This window comes from Schistocerca serialis, chromosome 2 (genome assembly GCF_023864345.2).
Source record: "Schistocerca serialis cubense isolate TAMUIC-IGC-003099 chromosome 2, iqSchSeri2.2, whole genome shotgun sequence".
Lineage (NCBI taxonomy): Eukaryota > Metazoa > Arthropoda > Insecta > Orthoptera > Acrididae > Schistocerca > Schistocerca serialis.
The window spans coordinates 1,036,750,324-1,036,772,000 of NC_064639.1; the positions used below are offsets into that span (position 1 = coordinate 1,036,750,324).

General features: G+C 38.1%; 1 protein-coding gene across 1 annotated transcript in view; it reads right to left on the reverse strand.

The window, feature by feature from the left end:
• LOC126458457 (mannose-P-dolichol utilization defect 1 protein homolog) overlaps positions 1 to 8,197 on the reverse strand; it is a 399,899-nt gene extending 391,702 nt beyond the window's left edge. The window contains exons 1-2 of the mRNA XM_050095527.1: positions 8,038 to 8,197; positions 7,732 to 7,797 (exon numbers count right to left, since the gene is read on the reverse strand). Coding sequence (XP_049951484.1) covers positions 7,732 to 7,797; positions 8,038 to 8,125 — 154 coding nt within the window. The 5' untranslated portion in view covers positions 8,126 to 8,197. The remainder of the gene's footprint in view (positions 1 to 7,731; positions 7,798 to 8,037) is intronic.
• Between the last annotated feature and the right edge of the window lie 13,480 nt (positions 8,198 to 21,677).

Genomic DNA, 21,677 nt, shown 5'->3' on the forward strand with positions numbered 1-21,677 from the left:
TTGATGAATTTTCACTAAAAAATTATTCCTCAATATTCTGGCAATTCTGAACTCTCACTTCTCAAAAGGGCCACCTGTAATAGCGTTTAAGTAACACTCGCTAAAAAGAGCACTTTTTTTCCTGAAGTTCTTGTAATGTGGTGCCTACTTGAACTAAACTTCGTCTGAACAGGTCTCGAAAGACCCAATGATACCAACCGACCACGGTGTCATTCTCAGCCTATAAGGTATCACTGGAAGTGGATTTGGAGGGGCAAGAGGTCAGCACACCACTCTGCTGGCCGTTATCAGTTTCCATGACCAGAGCTGCTAATTCTCAATCAAGTAGCTCCTCAATTTGCCTCACAAAGGCTGAGTGCACCCCATCTGCCAACAAGATTTGACACACCGGACGGTCACGCATCCTAGTGCTAGCCAAGCTTGATGGCGCTTAACTCTGGTGAATTGACGGGAACTGGTGTTACCAAGGAAGTTAGGCCATTGGCGTAATGCGGTGGCAACTAAGCATTTAATTTATAACATTACTTGCCCACTATTTGATTACTTGTACCTCTCTGGTATAATATTTAATGCAAGTCACTTCCAGCTGACAATGCAATCAGTATTGGAATATTCTGAAAGAAGGAATCATAAAAACGGGGTACAAAGGTAGTACAATATGTATATGGTAAAAAAAAATCACAGGTTACAAAGAAAATGATTTCAAAGATGGAGAAGAGAAGGAAATTCATCAACAAGAACAATGAAGACACAGGACAAGAAAGATTTACTGAAGGCTGAATAACAAACTCGGGAGGCTAGGAAAAAAAAGACAAAAAGAGGAGTGTCACATAACTGATGAACTGGAGGGGAAGGGAAGATATGATTTACTGTACAAAAGAGTAAAGATTACAACATGGGCTCAAAACTGAGCAGAAAATGCTATTGTGGAAACTTTCATTGAAGATGAAAATGCAGTGTACAAATATCATGAGGGTGCTCCCCTTGAATGGTAACATTATTTAAAAGATCTGTATGACACAGACCAAAGCTAACAACCCTGGAATTTGTATTCTTGAGCAAAGTGGATGATGATGATGATGAGAAAGAACTGATAATCATAATTAAAGAAGTAAAGAGTGCAATAGCTGCAATGAAAAATAGGAAAGCAGTATGTACAGATACAATACAAGATGAATTATTTAAATGTTTGAACAAAGACAGAGCATGAGAAATATTCAGGTTATGTAACAAAATATACGACAATAGTCAATGGTCAGAGGACTTCCTGACAACAATAATTAATCCAATACCAAAGACACAAGGAACCAAGAAATGCAGTGGGCTCAGGACAATCGGCTTCACTTCACATGCAGCCCAAGTTATGTAAAGAATCATTAACAAACGACTGGCAAAGGTAATGGAGGAGAATCTGGCTGAAAATCAATTTGGTTTTAGATGGAATACAGGCACAAGAGATGCAGTAAGACTTCTGCAAAATTTCTGAAGTGCATTGAAAAGATAAGATACCTATATATTTGTTTTACAGGCCCAGAAAACATGTGGATTGCAATCATACCTTAGGAAATGAAGAGTGGCTGAAAAATCTGACAACTTCTAAACTCATTAAATTTAAATCAAAAAGTGTGCATGAAAGTGCAAGGAGAAAAATACAACCAGGATAGAATTTGGAAAAGAAATAAGGGGAGGACTGGAACAATCACATGGATAATGTGAGGAAAGCAAAGTGTTTTATTGGCAAAACACTTACAAGATGTAAACAGTCTACTAAACAGACTGCTTACACTACACTTCTCTGTTCTCATCTACAGTACAGCTGTGCAGTATGGGATCCGCATCAGATAGGATTAATGAATGACACTGAAAAATGTTCAAGAAGAGCACCTCGTTTTGTATTAGCGCGAAATAGGGGAGAGAGTGTCAGACATATGATATACAAACTGGGGTAGCAATCATTAAAACAAAGGCATTTTTTATTGTGGCAGGATCTTTTCATGAAATTTCAATCACCAACTTTCTCCTCCAAATTCAAAAACATTTTGCTGGTGGCCACCTACATTGAGAGAAATGATCACTGTAATAAAATAAATCAGAGACCACACAGAAAGATTTAAATGTTAGTTTTTCTCACATATTGTTCGTGAGTGGAGTGTTACAGAACGAGCTTGAAAGTGGTAGATGAACTCTCTGGCAGGAACTCAATTGTAAGCTACAAACTAGTCATGTGGTTGCAGAAGGCTGCTACACTTAGAAAATATGATTGACTACTGCCACTAGGTGATAAGAGGGGAGGATGAAGAATATGGTGGTTGATGTTAGCAGATGAGAGGCTCCTTCTAGCAACAGATGAAAAACACAGTTACACAGTGTAGGGGATACGACTGATGCTAAAGGAAAGATATATGGAATGAAAATCAATACAATGAAAACAAAAGTACCGTAATGGCTCTAGGAGAGGGGCAAAATGGTAGAAATGATGCTGAATGGAAAAATATTAGAACATGTGCAAAGCTTTAGGTACTTAGGAAACAGGACAGAAACTGACTGGAAGAGCAGCACAGAAATTAAATTCAGGAAGGCAACAACAAAAATGGCAAATTTTAAGAACAGAAGAATTATCTGCAGCAATACAGTCAAGGATTTGAAGAAAAGACTAATAAAATGTTTTATAGTATGTCTTCCTGCGTGGTGCTGAAACAAGAACATTGAGGAAGGAAAAAACAGGTTGGATGAATAAAATGCAAAATGGGGAGTACTGAGAAAAGTGAGAGGGTAAAGATACATAATGAATGTAATAAAAAGAAGGAAAAGAAACTAGACTGAACATATATTAAGAAAGAAGGAAGGGTTTATAAAAAAAAAAATAGCCTGGTGGAGTGTGTGGAAGGGAAGATATTTCAGATCCTGGATGATGTGGTAGACAGCAGTACATACAGTAACTGTACTTTTACCACTTCACTTCATTAAGAACTACAATCTAAATAGACTGTTCGGCAACAAACTCATTACATATTTTTTAAACTGAGTTCAAAGAGATTGAGTACTAGCAGTGTCTGAATAAAAAAAACACAGTGCCAACATTTATCTTGACAAGTATATGGCATGTGTTTTTTCTTCCTTCGTTAGTTTCATGTTCCATGGATCATTTACACAATAAATCTTAATGATGTGCAATTAGTCATTTTATATTTACATCACAAATTATTTTGTAAATAATTCTTGATGATTTGCAAGTGTTCTCAGATTTCACTTTGCTTTCTGGCACACATTTTATACCACAGTCTAAGTGTTCAAAAATTTTGGTTACAGCATTGTGCACCCCTTTTTGTGCTCAAGATAATCTTAATGTGGTGTAATGAATTCTAAAGAGCAACACCGTCACCACTTTTCAACAAACTAAATTAGCCTACTTCACTTGACACCAGTGGATATGTTTCCCTTGCAAATATAAATGACTGGTTTAATACCTAACACTCTAGTACCAATAAACTAGTGAGTTGTCTGGCAAAAGATTGCAAAACCTGGTAAAATATTATGTGAAGTAATTTACTTTGAACAGTAACTATATGCAAACATACTGTGGTATGTAAGTTAAGAGTTTTTTGGGTTTCTGTGCCATTCAGTCATTTTTAAAGAGCCCATACGTGGCACTGACCCCAATCATTGGATCACAAAGTACGCAGAATAAACAGATGTTTATACTTGACATTTTTACAAGACGCATTCTATGTATGTCAGCATTATGCAGGGAGATGTCCTTAATTGGTACCATCCACTGAAGTTTGTGATATGGCAAGTCATATATTTATTGCTGAACTACAATGTGATCCCCCACCCCCCCTTTTAAAAAAAGGGCACATGAAGCATGACCTATCTGGAAGGACCAGAGGAAAATTGCAGGAGTATCTGATCTGACAGACTGTCCTCTCTATGAGGCAGGGTAAGGTGATGTTCTACACTACATTAAACATAAAAATAGAGCTTTCTTTGTTTAGTAAGACATCTTTAATCATTCAATCACTACATACATCTTGGAGGAGTCACTTACAGATATGCGAAAATAATTATCAAATAATTTCAACCATTTTTAAAACCTGTGATACAATAACTTCATTTGTTGAATTACATAAAACCAGAGCTCCTCAGTGAAACAGTACGGTAAGGAGAGGCTACAGGTTTGTTCAATGTAGAGCAGAGTTTTACAGAGGTGCTCAACAATTCGCAAATCCTCTATAAGAAATTCCTGATGTTTCACAAAAATGTATCCACAACATTTTAAGACCTCATTTTCTGTGAGAAATAGGCTTATTCAAACACATTTGCCTCTTCGCATCTTTAACATTGTCATCAACTGAATTTTCGGCTTGATAAAAATATATAAAGCCTGCTCATATGTAGAGACCAAAGTATCATTTTAAATACTGGGTCGACCGAAGCGTCCGATCCCACCCGTCGGCTTTGACTCTTGACGTAAGGCTGTTGTGGTGTGTGACGTCACGACGGCGCGGAATTTAGTTTGTGAGAGTGGCGTGTTTGTAGGTGTCGTTTTGATGCGATCGGTGGTGCTCTCTGGTGGTGTGTTAGGTGATGTTTTTGGTTTCGTTTGCGAGTGTGGCATCGTGTGTGAATTTTGGTAAATTGCTTTTTTTATGTCTTTGGTAGGTATGGATATGACTGACAGGGTCAACAGTTTTCGGTTGTCGGCTATGATGGGGGACAGTACGTTGTCTCTAAAAAATTTCGTCAACTATTCGGATTTTTGGATGAAGTCGTGTAGTGTTCAGTATGTCATGAAGAAATGAGGCTTACTTAAAGTTCCGGCGTCTCGGACCAGGGATGGGTATATGTGGAGATGTCGTAAGGATAACAGGTCAAGGGAAGTGTTCGATCCCAATGCGCGGCTGTGAATGTTGGTATCGGGAAATGTTTTTGAGCTATATAGGTCAAGGGAAGTAAGTCCTAATTTATGGGATCGGGAGCTGCTGTTGAGCTATATAGGTCAAGGGAAGTGCCCGATTCCAGATGATGTGTTTAGTGGTATTTGGGGAGTTTTGTGATGTTGATTTCTTTTGTCATTTTGCGTGGTTTTGTATGGGGGTGGGTGTCTAAATTTGTTTATAAATATAAACTAAATAGTTTGTCCCCACCCAAAAACCCCCTATTCCCTGCGCTTGTCCCGTTAGTGTCATTAGGCTTTTTGTGGAACGTGTGTGTGTGTGTGTGTGTGTGTGTGTGTGTGTGTTTGTTTTTCGATGTATTCCCATCCTCATAATGTGTACGTAACAACTTTATATGCGCCATATTGGAATCGTGGTTTATGGTCGTTTCCGCCATATTTGTAACGTCATGGGTCAAAACAGACGGGCGGGATCGGAAGCTTCCGTATTTCCTAAATACCTACTAATAATATTCCAGAGTGATATAAAATTAAACAAATGTGTAACAAGACGGTAAGGTAAAGGGAACAGTTAGATTAGTTGCAGGGATTCGGAGAAAATGCATGACACTAGTTAAGGGAACTAAATACCATCTACTAATACACTGGAACCAATTGTAAATCACTACTTCAGCATTCTGGAAATATATCACATGGACCTCACTCAATAATGTGATGGTGGGATTCAGAAGAGAAAGGCAACGCAGATAATGAGGCAGAGAAATAATGGCATTGACAGGAGCACATTTGCAGTCTTTCTTGGATTACTTTACTACTGTCATTCTCCACGTGTCATTGGAAGCTGAAAGGAAGTAGCTAATATTGGTACAAAGTAAAACAGGCCTATCCTCTACTACACACTTTATAGTTGCTTGCAGAGTAGCCTATATATACTGATGTGTATGTAAGCTGTTATCCTCAGTACTAGCCACGGTTGGAATGAGAACACTTACTAAGTTATTACAACAGAAAAGCACTCATTGCAGTGGATGTGTGTTCTATGCAATATGCAAGTCAGTTTAAACCAGAAAAAAAAGTGAATGACCAAGGTTCTCTGCCATTCATACATTTACACATCGCCACCTGATACCTCACTATAAGGACGGTAAAAGTTACATATTGGATCCCCCTTGCATTTTTCAATTTGGCACAGATGTTAACATTAGGCTTCGCTAGCAGTCAGTAGGTTACCACAACCCAGATTTTCTGCTTTTACATTTGCTGGCTTTGCCAGCTCACAACCAAATTGTCACCTTCCAATCTAAACTAGACCTCAGGCTGCATTATAGCTCAAGCCTAACCACAACCAAGATTTTGATGGGGTCTAATGCATCAACAATTTTACGACCATAAAAAATACATTTTCTTTATGAGGATTAACTGAAGAGCAAATTACCTTTCACACAGAATATAAGTGACCATTAGAGAAGAGATTTGTGGTAAAAGTACAGACCATATTGTAGAACCTTGCTGCTTCAAGTAGGCCCTAATTAAATAATAAAAGAGAAAAATTCTTCCATAAATGATAAGAGCACAGCAACCAGTGTCCTTTTTTGCTGGTTTCATTTGGCAAATCCAGATTTCAGCTAGTGCCTAGCTATTATCAATGCACTATTGTCTATTCTCAATGCATGTCAGTTCCCTGTTGTTTGGGTGTCAGTCACAATTCTTCGAATACTACTGTCAGACAGTCACATTAGTATTCAAAGAACTGTGACGACACCCGAACAACAGGGAACTGATATGCATGGAGACTAGAAAATAGTGCACTGTTAATAGCTAGGCACTAGCTGAAATCTGGATTTGCCAAATAAAATCTGAAAAAAAAAAAAAAAAAAAAAAAAAAAAAAAAAAAAAAAAAAAAAAAAAAGGACACTGATTGCTGTGCTCTATCATTTATAAATTAGATTATAGTCACCGAGTGCACCTACATTCGTAATGGAAGGTAACCTGATGAGAAAAATCTGTCGACTAAATTCTATACATTTAGTGCATGATACATTGCCCTGGTCGCATATCCTGTTTCGCCATGAACTGTTTAGAGTATTTTCGACTCCAAAACTCTCAATAATTTCATGTAGGCTATCAATCTGATCTCCATTGCTGGAAAATAAAACTTTCCGTTTGTAAGCGAATACAGTCAATGTCTTGGCACATACCTCACCCAAAATTAACACAGCACACGTGTTATGAAAATGATACCACTTGCAGTGAACATGACCACTGTACAAAGTTTCATATTTAATTTGAACTCGGCAATCGACTGGCAACTGTATAAGGCAGTGAATCTTGTGAAACTTTCAAAGCAGTCACTGACAGGATTACATCTAGTTTAAATCTTTTCTTCAAAATTTTATGTGCTTGGCAGTAAAGAACTAATGGGGTGTCATCACTGTATGAACAGTGTCAAACCATGACAGAGTGTAACAACATAAGCACAGCTTTGCATGCACAAAGCATCTGTAATGTGAGAAAACACAGAATACATGGGATTGTAGATATTAAAATGAACTTCTCAGTCAAGTAATACTGAGGGTCTTCACGGGCACTTTCATGACAAGAAATCTGTATTTCGCACGTCCCACATACGTGGCAAAGCCGTAAGGAGCTCCAACAAAACACGTTAATTACAGTGTAATACATAAAACACGGTAAGAATATGTAGGCCTAATCCCACAGTGCTCAAACGGTAAAGTGTACGGTTTCCAGATACCGGTATCACAACTTCTTCCAGGCAAGCGGCTGACTATTCAACAACAGCACAACACGATAAGTATGAAGAAAAATAATCATACCCATAACTGATCCGGCGATTATGACCAACCCGAGGGCTTTGCTTATTGTTGCCTTCAAGCATGGTACTGAAAACAATAATAATGCACTCAGTATAACACATCATAAAACAACAACAAAATTGACAAAACCATAATACCGAAAAAAGTGATTCTAATATGACCATCTGTAAGCAACGACAACTTAAGGTTCACATCTCAACGTACACTTCATACAATCGTACAGAAACCTTTAAGTTTATACAATGTCCAGTAACAATTAATGCAAATGTCTTGTAGGACTTTTCATGTTAACAAAATGATACCTACCATGAAAAAAATTGAAATTTACAAAATACTCGTCGAAACATTCTGGCGTCAGGAAAAGGAAAATAATTTTCTTAATTAAGCCTTCCATGCTGACGCTCAGCTGCAAGCAGAAACAAAATTCAACTGGACTATCTGCGCGGCAAGCAGTTCATATATACTTTGATTAGATCTCCAGCGCTGACTTGTCACAAACCTGAACTACGTACTGACACGCGCTTGTTAACTTTGCGTATTGAGAATGACGTGGTCGTAAACGGAGGAATAGCGCACGTGTAACACAAAAGTGCGAGTACAATTATTATCATGCAACTGGTCGTTATCTCTTTAGAAACCTGTTAGAGATGGCAACCTTTATATGACTTCTGTTTAAGAATAGAACACGTGTGTCATGTAGCGGGGGGATATTTGTTGACAAACCATCACTTGTGTCGTAAACATTAGTTCGTCATCATTCATGAACCACAGTTTGTGATCCCAGATACTGGAAATATATCCTGTCATTTCATTCTAATATTTTGAGCTGCAGAATTCTTTGCTTATTCTGTGACAGCGGCACACTGGAAGTAGTTACAGAATGCGATGAAGAAAAGATGAAAAGCCAACGACCCTATTTTGCATACAGATTGTAATAACATAAAAACGTGCATGTAGTTATGTGCTCCGCAGTGTTTCAGAAACGCTTAAGAACCTCAATAATTTGGTTGCTCATAGTGGTCACATTGCATGTGGATATGTTATTGTAAAAGCATTCTGCCTTTTAAGTGAAGTTTCGCCATCGTCAGTGGGTTCCTTTAATTTTGTTAATAGCACATGTTTATATTGCAAATTCTGTGGTTTCTACCCTGACATCACGTAAAAGGCTTTCGTAACACTCGACTGCTCCATTCTATAACATATTATATACAAATAACAACTATAACAAAATATTAACTGTCCAGCAGACGAAAGACAGCTACGATAACAATAACGTACTACTAAAAAAATAAAGAAACTCACTGCTGATTTTGAAATGTCAGTGAAAAGTGTGTGTGTGTGTGTGTGTGTGTGTGTGTGTGTGTGTGTGTGTGTGGAAAAATAGTTCAAGGCAGATTTTCCAACGTCAAGTTTATTTGAAAAGTAAACCAGACACACAAGTGAATTTCTATGCCTAAAATGGAACTTTACACATAGACGTAGGGATAAGCAGTTTACAAAAGGGTTCCAAAGTGGGACCATATAAGTTACCCTACAGCCACAATAAAGTTATGTTACTGTTTTGATGATATTAATGTAAAAGAACTAGAGATAATTGCAAAACGCCTGTAACTACAGTTTATCATACCACAGTTACAGCCACATATGAAAAGCAACAGTGACATGCACAACTGCTTCTTGTTCCACATGCAAGGAACACAAGAAATAGGGACATCTATGTGACTACTCTGCAATTCACAGTTAAGGGCATGGTAGCTTTCTTGTTTTCACTTGTCTGCCAGTGTATAGTATATTTACGTTGTGGACTGCATCCCTTCTGTACAGCAGTAATAAAAGTTGACATAAGAGTAGCAAGGGTGTGTTCATCTGTTACATTCTTTTGAATGACAGTTTCGAGAATAACTGATCTGTAACTAAGAATTTTATGTTTTAAATATCTACATACACACACAGACAAAGTATAAAGTAAAAAATATGCACATTTGTTACAATTAATTAAGTTTGCGTACAGCTTATGTACTGTTGCCTCAGAATATATAACTAACACCTGATTTTATTTCACGGTGGCGTAGCATCAGAACTTGGATCACATACTGAAATCGGACATGAATTATTCTGTTCGGAATTCTGCTATTTGTTTTGAGGTTTGATATGTGATTACGTTGGCCCAATTCTCTTTTTGCCAAATGTTAATGGGGACAGTAACCTTCATTGCCTTAGTAAACTCCAGTACTAAGGCTAAAATGACAATAATAGGAATTATAGGGCGCTGAAAAAAAATTACTCAGCAGTAAATGCTACACAATGATAAAAAAGTCTGATAAGTAACTTAAAGTTTAAAAACCAAAAGATTGTTATAGGTGAGAGTTATGAACCTATCAGATCCTAAGCATAGAATTACATAGACTGTAGTAATATTCTGTGATATTTTTCCAAAGTACTAGATACTGGATGAAGTGCTTATTCTTATTACTGTAAAGAGACATTATTGATGTGCACATTATCTTTTTGTCACTTGTTATTGATTGAAACAACAAAACCAATATGGAGGACAAGTTGTAATAAAAATACACTTGTTTGTGTGTTACTTGTTACACAGCTGTAGAAATGGCAAATACTGATGATATGGAAACCTATTTTTTTTTAGGGAAAAAAGCTAGAAGTAAATAAGACCTGAAGACAAAATTCTTGTAGTTTTTCTGTCAACATTGCAACATTTGTTATTTAGAATTTGTATTGTGTGCAGTTTTTTTGGGTAGTCATTGCTGACGAGTTGCAATATTAAGTACTTCAGCAATGCTCTCATTCCGTTTGTGTTATCAAAACTCAGTGGTCAAGATTATCAGAGATCACAGATTGCTTATCATGTATTGTTTCAGAGTCTACTAGTGTTTGTCTGGGCAGCCCAGGTAGTATGTCTGAATACCATCTTGATCAATTCCTGAATAAGTCACATCTTAAATCCTCTTTCTTTTGCTGGATGAAAGCATCACTGAGTTCAAAACATAAGTAGATATTCTCTTCATCTCATGTAATTGCAAGTTCTCATTTTGGATGTTGTTTTTCTTCTAGATGCATATGGATATGGTCTAATGTCTAAATGAATTACAATGTTCCCAGTTAGGATTTAACTGATAAAACCAATCATCATGACACACCTCGAGAGCATGTGTCACAAGGATGGAAACTATAATCACATAACAACAGATACTCAGAATTTGAAGCATTATAGATGGTGTGTCGTAAGGTTGTATTTTAGGTCAACTGTTTTTCCTTACATATGTTAACTAATATGTGGGCAACCTGAGGAGAATGGATAGAGGATTCAAAAAGAAGTAAAAAAAAATCATATATACATATGGTTGATTTTATTATTATTATTATTATTTTCTTCTTCGCTGCAGACACATTTTTGTTATATGCCCACTTCTTCTCTCTCTCTCTCTCTCTCTCTCTCTCTCTCTCTCTCTCTCTCTCTCTCTCGCTCTCTTTGAGCTTGGTTCTACAATTACTTTTTCTCTTCAAATGTTGGTCTTCTGGTGGCTAAATTAAATCCTCAAAATGTCTACCATTAGCTCCAATATGAGATTCTAAATGCTATCTAATGGATTTTTGTACTCGCTTACATATTCTAGGTGTCTGCTTTGTCTGCTGAAACCATTTTTGAACATGTTGCTGAAGAAAGTCAATGTTTGCCATAGGTCTTATATACACTGTGTACTTTAAATGCCCCCAAAAATAAAAATCCGGTGGATTGAGATCAGAAGATCGAGCAGGCCAAGATGTTGTTGCCCCACAACCTATACAATAATTGAGAAACGCTGCCTTAAAATTGGTATTGGTTGCAGAGCAAAATTAAGTGGTGTCCATCGTGCGTGAACCACATGTTCTGACATAAGTGTAGGGGAACATCCACCAGCAGAACATTTAAATGTTGCATTAAAAATTCATTGTATAGCGCTCCAGTTTGTGCCCAGAAAGTCTGATTAATTTGTCTCCAGTCATGCTAGCCTTTACATTAATGCTAAACTGTTGTTGATGTTCTGTTTCCAAAACTGCAACAGAATTCTCATCCATTCATATAAGTGTCATGAAAATTGTGCACGCCAATACTTGTAAACCTTTCTTCATCAGTGAATAGTATGGTAGACAGAAAGTATCAGTCATGAGCCCTCCTAACCAGTAGCCAAGTGCAAAAAGCTTTTCTGGATTGAAAATTTATTTCTTTAGGACCTTACACTCTCTGAAAATGGTAAACTCATATTCTTAGTTTTTGCTATTTCTCTGGTACTGCTGCCAGTATAGTTCTCAATGCGATGTATTCTTTCTTCTGGATCAGGTGTTCTTACACTATTTGGTTTTTCTCAGTTGTACAGTACACAGTAATCCAATAAGAATGTGGCCAATCAGGTGTCTCGTCCATGACTGTATGTTGGACATAACATATCGCTCTCCAGCTGAGGTTGTTCTTCAGTGGCATCCCTCTTGGAAATAGTTGATTCAGTAACTGGTGGGAGAAGAATGCACAGTTACACACTAAACATTAGTCCAGTAAGAACTGTAAAGTGAGCTTCCACTACTGATTGTATTATCAATACTAAAATGGTTTGTCTGTTTAGTAGTAGCATGGCAACCATGCTTGTTTTTCAGAGACTGCAAGTATAGGAGTAAAAAGTAGTACCAGTTCTCTTAGTGAAAAGGCAGCTAATGACATGTTCAAAAACATCGAGAGATTGTTCAAAACAAATTGATTAGATCATCACCGAATTTTGACAGGACTTGCAACATACATTTTAGTACTTCATATAGAACTACACAAGCTACAAAAATAGTTTTCTCAAAACATGAAATACAAGAAGTATGAAGAGTTGAGTTATCAGGAGTACAGATAGAACACAACCTTGATTGGAAAATCCACTGCCTAGAATTGATGGAGCACCTTAGATCAGCTACATTTGCCGTATGGGTGGTTACTGTTATGAAAAGTTTAAAACTGAATAAACTAGTTAACGTTAAATGTTTCCATCTGATAATGAGGTATGGGATCATTTTTGGGGTAAATTCAACGTAACCAGTGACAGTATTTTCACAATACACACACATATTTTAGTATTATCACCTGGTATATTTCTGTTTTCTCAAAAAATTATGGAAGGCAAGTATACAACTGTAGGAGCAGAAGTAATCTCTACAGGGATTAATGGGGTTAACATTAGTACAGAAATATATCAGAAATGTGGATATATAAGTACTCAACAACCTGGCAGTCTATATTAATGTCTTGTCGATACAATGGCAGAATTTTAGACTGGATTAAACAACGTTATATTGAGAAACTACTACTATTCAATTGAAGAATATGTTCACAGAAACTCTTAAGTTTAATGTTTAGCCTTATTTTATAATCAATAGCCTTTATAATAGCCTTTTGTATTTTAAAGTCTTTTCACTGTTCTGCACTTGGGATTAAATGTCCACCTGTGACTTATTTCTACATCGTGGAGGCCCCTCTCCAGGGATCCATGAAACATGACTTAACATAATGTAAAATCAGACAATGGAACCTCCAGGTTTGTTGAACTTGTCATCTTTACATAAATAGTACTCCACATTTTTAATGTAATGCAACATACATTGAAGTGAGAAAAATCATGGGATACCTCCTAATTACCATGTTGGAACACCTTATACCTGAAGTAGTGCAGCAGCTCAACATGGCATGGACATGAAAAGTCACTGGAAATGCCCTACAGAAATATTAAGCCAGGCTGCCTCTATAGCTATCCGCAATTGCAGAAGTGTTTTGCCGAATTTTGTGCATGAACTGATCTCTCGATTATGTCCCAAAAATATGTGATGGGTTTCATTTTGGGCAATCTGGTTGGCCAAATCATTCACTTGAATTGTCCACGATGTTCTTCAAACTAATCGTGAACAATTGTGGCCTGTTGAGATGGTGCATTGTCACCCAAAAAATTCCATCATTGTTTGGGAACATGGAGGGCTGTAAATGGTCTCCAAGTAACCAAACGTAACTATTTCTAGTCAGTGATCAGTTCAGATGGACCAAAGGATGCAGCCCATTCCATGTAAAAACAGCCCACACTGTTATGAACCCACCACCAGCTTGCATAGTGCCTTGTTGACAAGTTGGGTCCATGGCTTCATGGGCTCTCTGCCACACTTGAAACCTACTATCAGCTTTTACCAACTGAAATCGGGATTTGTCTGATCAGGCCATAGTTTTCCAGTCTGTGGTCCGGCCAATATGATCATGAGCCCAGGAGAGGCTCTGCAAGTGATATGCTGTTAGCAAGGGCCCTTGCATCGGTCTTTTGTTGCCATAGCCCATTAACACCATATTTCATCACACTGTTCTAACAGATATGTTCGTCATATGTCCCACATTGATTTGTACAGTTATTTCAAGCAGTATTGCTTATCTGTTACAGCTGACAACTAGACACAAACGCCACTGCTCTCATTTGTTAAGTGAAGGCCATCGGTCACTGCATTATCTGTGGTGAGACGTGATGTGCGAAATGTGGTATTCTCGGCGCACTCTTGACTCTGTGGATTTCAAACTATTTCATTCTCTATTTATTTCTGAAATAAAATGTACTGCATCTAGTTCCAACAACCATTTGGTGTTCAAAGTCTGTCAGTTCCCTTCTTGCAGCCGTAATGACATCGGTAACCTGTTCACAGGAATCACCAAGTCACGAATGACAGCTGTCATTGCACTGACCTTTTATGCTGTGGGTATGCGATACTACTGCCATCTGTGTATGTGTGCATATTGCTATCTCATGATTTTTGTCACCTCAGTGAAATCCCTGTGTGGTCAGCTTGGTTTAGGTTTTCCATACTTTCCCTAAATTACTTCAGGTAAATGCCAATGATGGTTTCTACTGTAAAGCCACAGCGTGCTCTTTCTTATCTGACTAGAAAAGTAAGTCTGTAAATGCACATATATTTGAATTTACTTTTTCTTCTTTTCAACCATACAATGACATCCCCAATATCAATGTAAAAATAATCCATGAATTAATAAAACAGCTGTTGTGTCTGTTGGTGTAATGAGGTAAATGAACACTCTAGAACACAATTAACACTTTAGAATGATTTTTATGTAGTTTTTAACAATAATACGTAATTAAGCACACATAACTTTGTATCCTTGTGTCTCTCTCTGTTCCATTAGTACTGGTTATCAATATTCACAAGCAGTTGGAGTATCAGTAATTTCAAGCTAGGTTTGTGAAGCCTCACTGGTGTCATAGTGGGTTCATAAGATATCACTGCACTTTTGTCTGCAACTCATTGTGATCTGTTAGTAGTCTGACAAGGTTCTGAATGCAGCAGCTTAAAAAAGACACATGTACCAAACACAATTGCAGGCAGTGAGGTGATGTGAATTCAGTATTCTGTGGTGGTGTGTGTAATGCCACCTGGAGGTGTATGGTGACGCCCTCTATATTTAGCAGCTCATAACAGCCATTTTCACAGTTTCTTCTGTGAATATGAGAGTAACACGCGATGTGCCACCTATTGTTGTTGAAGGCACCATTGGTACCACATTCCTCCCCCCAGAAATAGGGCACAGTCATTGCTTATGTGAGTGCGTGCGACAGTGTGGAGGAGTTCTGTGCTGTGGCTTTGATTATGGAGTTGGCTGTGGCGCGATGGCAGATGGTGTCAACCAGACTGGGTCCTGACATTTGTCTTGCAAACCACTGGCAACATTTGCCAAAAACTTGAGGGTAGAAGGTCCATCCAATGGTAAAGGTTGGTGTAGCATGAACACCGAAGGCTGTATGGTCTCGTGCAGGCTTGATGACCATGGGTGATGCTGCTGTGAACTGTGACGGATGCTGTGGAGATGGTGGAATAGGTGACCAGAGGTTGACATCTATGGCAGATTCGTCTGATAACCCAAGTGCCCGTATATCAGATACCTGCAAGGGCTGCTCAGGGGCAGCAGTCTGGGATACAGACAATGTTTCCGAAAGATGTAAATCTGTGGCAGGATCACAGTAATCTCAAAAAGTACTTGGTTTTGGTGCTATTGGTGTGTGCCTGTTTTGCCGCAAATGACAAAATGAGCTCAGCCAGTCATCTGGGTGGCATTGGCTGATTCCCGGTTATGAGGCTTGTTAAAGGCATGATAGAAAACTTTGTTCATCATTGCAAAGTTGGCGTCTGAAGCAGGCTATTGAAGGTACTCTAGATAAAGCAGAATGCTGTGATAATGACCACATAATAATTGTGTTGGTGAAATACAGAATGTGACAGGTGGTGAGAAACAGTAACAAGGCATTTTTCCTCAAGTGCAAAGCACAATCCCTAGACAGCTGAGCCTCAATACCGCTAATGTAATGTTCAGCTCCATTGTTCGATTGAGGAAAGAACAGTGCTGTTTGTATATGACGAATCCCTTTTTGTTGGCAGAATTGCTGAAATTTCAACAAAGAAAACTGCAGATCATTGTCTCAAACAATTATTTGTAGCAGACCAGCAAAACAAAAGACAAAAGCAAATGTTTTTTATAGTGGTAATGCTAGGTGTTGAATTCATTGGAATGACAAATGGTTATCTACTGTATGCATCAACAATAATCAGCCACACTGTGTTCAGAAAGGACCAGCTAAATCAATGTGGATGTATTGTCAAGGACAGTCAGGTTGAGGCCAATGTAAAAATTCCTGCCATGGTGCTGCCTGGTTATCCACACATGCATGACGGTGGGCTGTTTTCTGCCTGTGTGCTTGTCGAGACTGAGCCAAGTATAATGCTGGTGCACTGTCTGGTTAATTCTAATGATTTCCTAATATCATCTATGTAATACTTTCAATCCTATTGCTGCAGTGATGTGGGAATCATGACCTGTGTTTTTTCATTAGGAGTGTGCCATAAAATTACAGCACTCTGAAGAGAGAGGCTATTGTGTGAAATTGATTTCAGATTATGAGGTCTGAAAGTAATGTTAATGCAATCACAGTGGTTGTCCTGCTCAATAGCCTGCACAATCTGCCAACAATCAATGGGAAAAGCTTTCAGTACTTGTGCATCAGATTGATCAGTTCGAAAACAAGAAGCTTCTGATGCATTGAATTCCAGATCTTTTCCCATAGGTAAGGGAGAAAGTGTGCCTGCGTTTGCATGCTGTACCATAGGGACCTAGCGAATGTAGTAGTGACCAATGTTGGAGCTTCTTTGATGTACAATCAAGAACATCTTTCCATTAGAAGAAAACAAGCAGTCAGTGGCTTACGATTCATCATATAAAAAATTTCTAACATCCAGACATTGATGAAATTTCATGATGGCTACGACTTCCTTTCCCAGCTGACTGTAGTTGACATGAGCCTTGTTCAGCAACTCAGATGCCAAAGCTGTGGGATATTCAGTATCTCTGACCTTGTGAGATAAGACTTCCCACATTCTGTGTGTTGAGGCATCATCTGCAAGCACTATTGGTTTTTGTGGATAAAAATGAATTAGGCATGGGCAGCTAAGCAATGCATTTTTCAGCTTTTGAAATGATTGTTAGCATTCTCCAGTCCATTGGAAAGGAACATTTTTACACTGGAGGTAATGCAAACGAACAGTGATTTGTGCTACGTTCAGAATAGATGTGATATAGTAGGTTAGTTTGCCTAGAACTGCCTATAGTTTTTGTACGTTTTTAGGAGAAGGCAATCACCAAATGACCCTTAGTCAATGGAATAGCACTGTGGACATCAATGAGATGCCCCAAATATTCAGTTTCAGAATTGAAAAACAAAGACTTCTCTAAATTACACAGAAGCCCTGTATTGGTCAAAACCTGAAATTAAGAGATTCCTAATTTTTGAGATACTATTCCTATGTTGTCTGGACACAGTGATGCCATCCACATAATTTGAACATGGTAAACTGTTTGATGGCACTTAAAGAAAGCACTGAAATAAGACAGAATCAGATGTGCTTCCGAAGGGAAGGTGCTGGTATTAATACAAGCTGATGTGTATATTGACCACCGTCAGTTTTCTTCGTTTCCTCACCAAGCACAAGGTGATGGTGAGCATCAGGTAATAAATTTCAGAAAAGAATTGTCCACCTGCTAGGTGGAAGTGGGAAAGGATTAAAAACCTTCTGAGTATTAACAGTCAGCACAGGGCCTGATTTTCCCTTCAATTTTGTTGTGGTAACTAAAGAAGCTGCCCATTGATTAGCAGAACTTGGTTCCAGGATGCAAATTTGTTCTAATCTGCTGAGTTCAGAAGCAACTTGAGGCTCCGGATGTGCATGGTAGAACACTGGTTGAGCATTGTTTTTCAGTGTTACATGTGCTTGAAAACTCTTTGCATGTCCCAATGTTCCTTCAAACAAATGTCCATATTTTTCACACAGTTGATGATTATCTGTTCCAAACATGCAAAAAAATTGAGACTCGAGCATGACAAGTATTATGAATGGCACTGAATCAACTGCATTTGGATACTTTGCTTGAAAAGTACGCATTCCAAGAAAGAGATACTTTTGCCATTGTAGGATGTGACGTGCAGGTGTTATGTATATAACAGTTTGTAGTTTGTTCTCTAAACATGAGTGTCAGTTCTGACTTTCAGAAGAATGCTTTTATATGTTTTTTGAGAGAAATAACCTTTTCGTGTTTGCCCATGTGAGGGGAGCTGATTTGATTCAGCCAAGTTTGACAATTTGTGTGTTGCTTCACAAATCGTGCACTTGTGTCTACGGTTCCTGTGAGTATTGCCAGGAGGAGAGGGTAAAGATTCAGAATGTGAGGCCGTATTGATTTCCATTTGGTCAACTCTAGATTGAGGTGGAAAGGAGTTTGCTTTTCACTTCTTTTGCAGATGCACTTGCCTTATGTATCCTGACTTGTGACAGTATCGGCATTCTGCTTGGTGGAAGAAGCAGTGTCCGCAATCATGCATGACACAACACTTGACACAAGCCTTCAGAGCACATGAATTTGCAATATAAATGTCTGGGCATCATATGCCCTGCTACACCATGGCTTGCAGCTGTTGTCAGCTCATGCTATGTATGGCAGAGCCAGATTAGAACTAGGCTCAGTGCGTGTTGCAACAAAAGACACATTGAAGTCAGATTTTTGCGATTGTCAAATGTCGGTGTTTCACATATTAATCATTAAATCGTAATGTAGGATGAATATTTAAGTTGCTTGAACTTAAGTGGGTAATGCAAATTAAATTAAATAGAAACTCAGTCTAAATGTTTTCAGTGGTACAAACTGAGAGACATGCCACCATTGAAAAAAGTCCCAGCTAGATAAAACTTACTGATAGCTAACACAGTCTAATGAGGCAGAAATTTTCGTTTGATGGAACCTGTTGCCTCACTCATAGCCGACATCTCCTAAGTTGTCAAGGAATTAATTAAGATGACTGTTTCACAGTTGATTACCACTTTGAATGACACCCGCGCAACCCTTTCCTTGATGTTCATCTTTGTGACTAATTCTTTGTCACGTGCAAGTGTCCAAATCTTGGGTCCATTAAACACTCTTGCCTTGGTCATCTCAAGGGGTAAAGCAGGAAGAGCACAGGAATACACTATTTCTATCTAAAGCTTTAACAAACTGTTGAATCAAAAACAGTGATATGGAGTGGAGCAAAAATTACTTTTTCTCAACTGAAAATTGGATCATTGACATTTGGCCTACTGACTTGCAGAGTCTCAAGTATGGATCAGTCCTTCTGATTCCAGTGCCTTTGTGCTTGTGTGTCCCACACACAAAGAAAGCTGGGCTATTTTGTAAATCCCCTTTGCTGGCCTAGTAGCAAATTAACCATTTTGAGTTCTGTGCATATTGTCCAGTTGTGCTCTTAGTATTTGAGTTGGTTAATCACAGTCTTCATGTCATTATGCTACTTTCAAAATACACAGTATGACCAACTGGAAAAGGTGTGAAGACATTTCCATTATGTGATATAACACACTTCAGACAGGGTTTTGAGTAGTCTACAAATGAACACCACTCATCTGGATTATACAATGCAGTCCCTGATTCCTGGGGAACATGTGAAACATTATGACGATAAAGAAAGTTATTTTGCTCTATAAAATATGAAATAAAGGCCTCTGCCTGCTTTTTGTAATATGACACTTTTACAGTACCACTCAGTACACATTTTTCTTACAATCTAGGGACTAACACTTCAGCTGCAAGTGTGGAGAGACCCAAATCAGGCACAAGGTCATTCAGTTCATGCTGGCTAAACTGATGTCAAGTTTAGGATTGTGAGGAATTAAGGAATACACATCAAAGTCACTTTCGTCATCTGTCTCTGAGTCGTGTTTGCCATCTGCATATGGAGTAAGTCATGTAAAAACTGGCTGTGGTTACTCATCAACATGCATAGTGGGTCTGATTGCTGAGAAGATATTAGGACATGATATGTTTTGTCTGCTTTTGTACCAGTTCCCTTTGTATTAACTATATAAAAATAGTAGTCACTTTTGTGATCCACATGTTCTCACCAGCACATGGGGATTCTGGAAGGTAAACCCTAATGCTTTTCTTTCATCTTATCGTGCAGCATTTCCCCAAAGTTGTTACATACAATATGTGTGTGTGCTGGTTCTGTCGTGGTTGCCAAGAGTAAGTCCAAAGTATGTTTTATGAGCTTGCCTCACAGAGGATGTTGCATTGCTTCTTTGATGAATAAGGGTATAGTACCCACGCAAACTGTCTGGATGATTATTACATTGATGTCTCTTCATAGCCTTGATGAAATGACATCAGATCTGAAAGAAAAAAGGTACAACATTACAACCCTGTAAATAACATAAAAACATCTAAGTAAATAATTTAACAACAACAAATGGCTGGAGTGGAAAGCTCAAATTGCATGGAGAGCAAAACCAATTTCATATCTGAAGGCAGCAGATAAAAAATATTAAGAATCAGTAGAAAACTCTCATGGAACTGAGAGTTCGAAAAGCATTGTTGGCCAGGGTTATTCATACGCCTGTCTTTATATACTCCCATTAGACAACGAGTCAGCAGCCAGAATTCAGTTGGTTAACATAGTGTTCTCTCTTATGTGCAAACAGTCAGATTCGAGCTATCACGCAGTTAACCATTCAATATCGATCCATGTGATTACTATCGGTAACACAGAGTCAGCAAGTAACATTCATTTCCATCACACCTTGGATCACAGTCTACACTCAGCTAATACCTGGCTAATATCTCTATGCAACTTAGCTTATCACCAAGCAGCAGTCATTTCATCAGTGTATCAGTAACAAGGTCTTCTACTGGCAGTCAGCTGATTCACACTTCAGTGTAAACCTGTGTAAATGCTTTTGTATGGGCTTCCTTGGAGTCAGCCAGTGATCTGTGTAAATAGGAGGAAGACAAAGTCACAAGTGTTTAACTTGTTATTGATGAGTCTTTCTGCGACTGTCTAATATCCATTATATTCAGTCACCAACTTGGCAAATTGTTGTTATTATCTGGATGGAAAATTGACTGATCTGATGATTATTAATGAAATTCTTGTTAACAAACTGCTGCTTATATGAAAAAGTGTGGTAATAACTGATCTTCACTCAAATTTAATTTAATATCAATAAATGTGGAAGAATATCAAAATGCTGTTCCATCTGTCATTGAACTGAGAGACCACCAACTGAAACAATTTCACCATATGAGACCAATTCTTCATGCTCCACCAAGGACTTACAGTGAAACTGCCAGGTTAGTAACCTTATAAACTCCTCAAATTATCTATTTGGGATTTGGCATTTTGTATGATAATGGTGGAAAGCTGTATCAGTTTAGAGATACATGGGGAATCGTTTGCAGAAATTTTTCAAATGGGATACTTAAGGGGACTGTAAATAAAATTTATGTACAAATTTGCAGCTCCAGTTTTTTGTGTAGAGAAGCAAAAGCATAGTAGGGA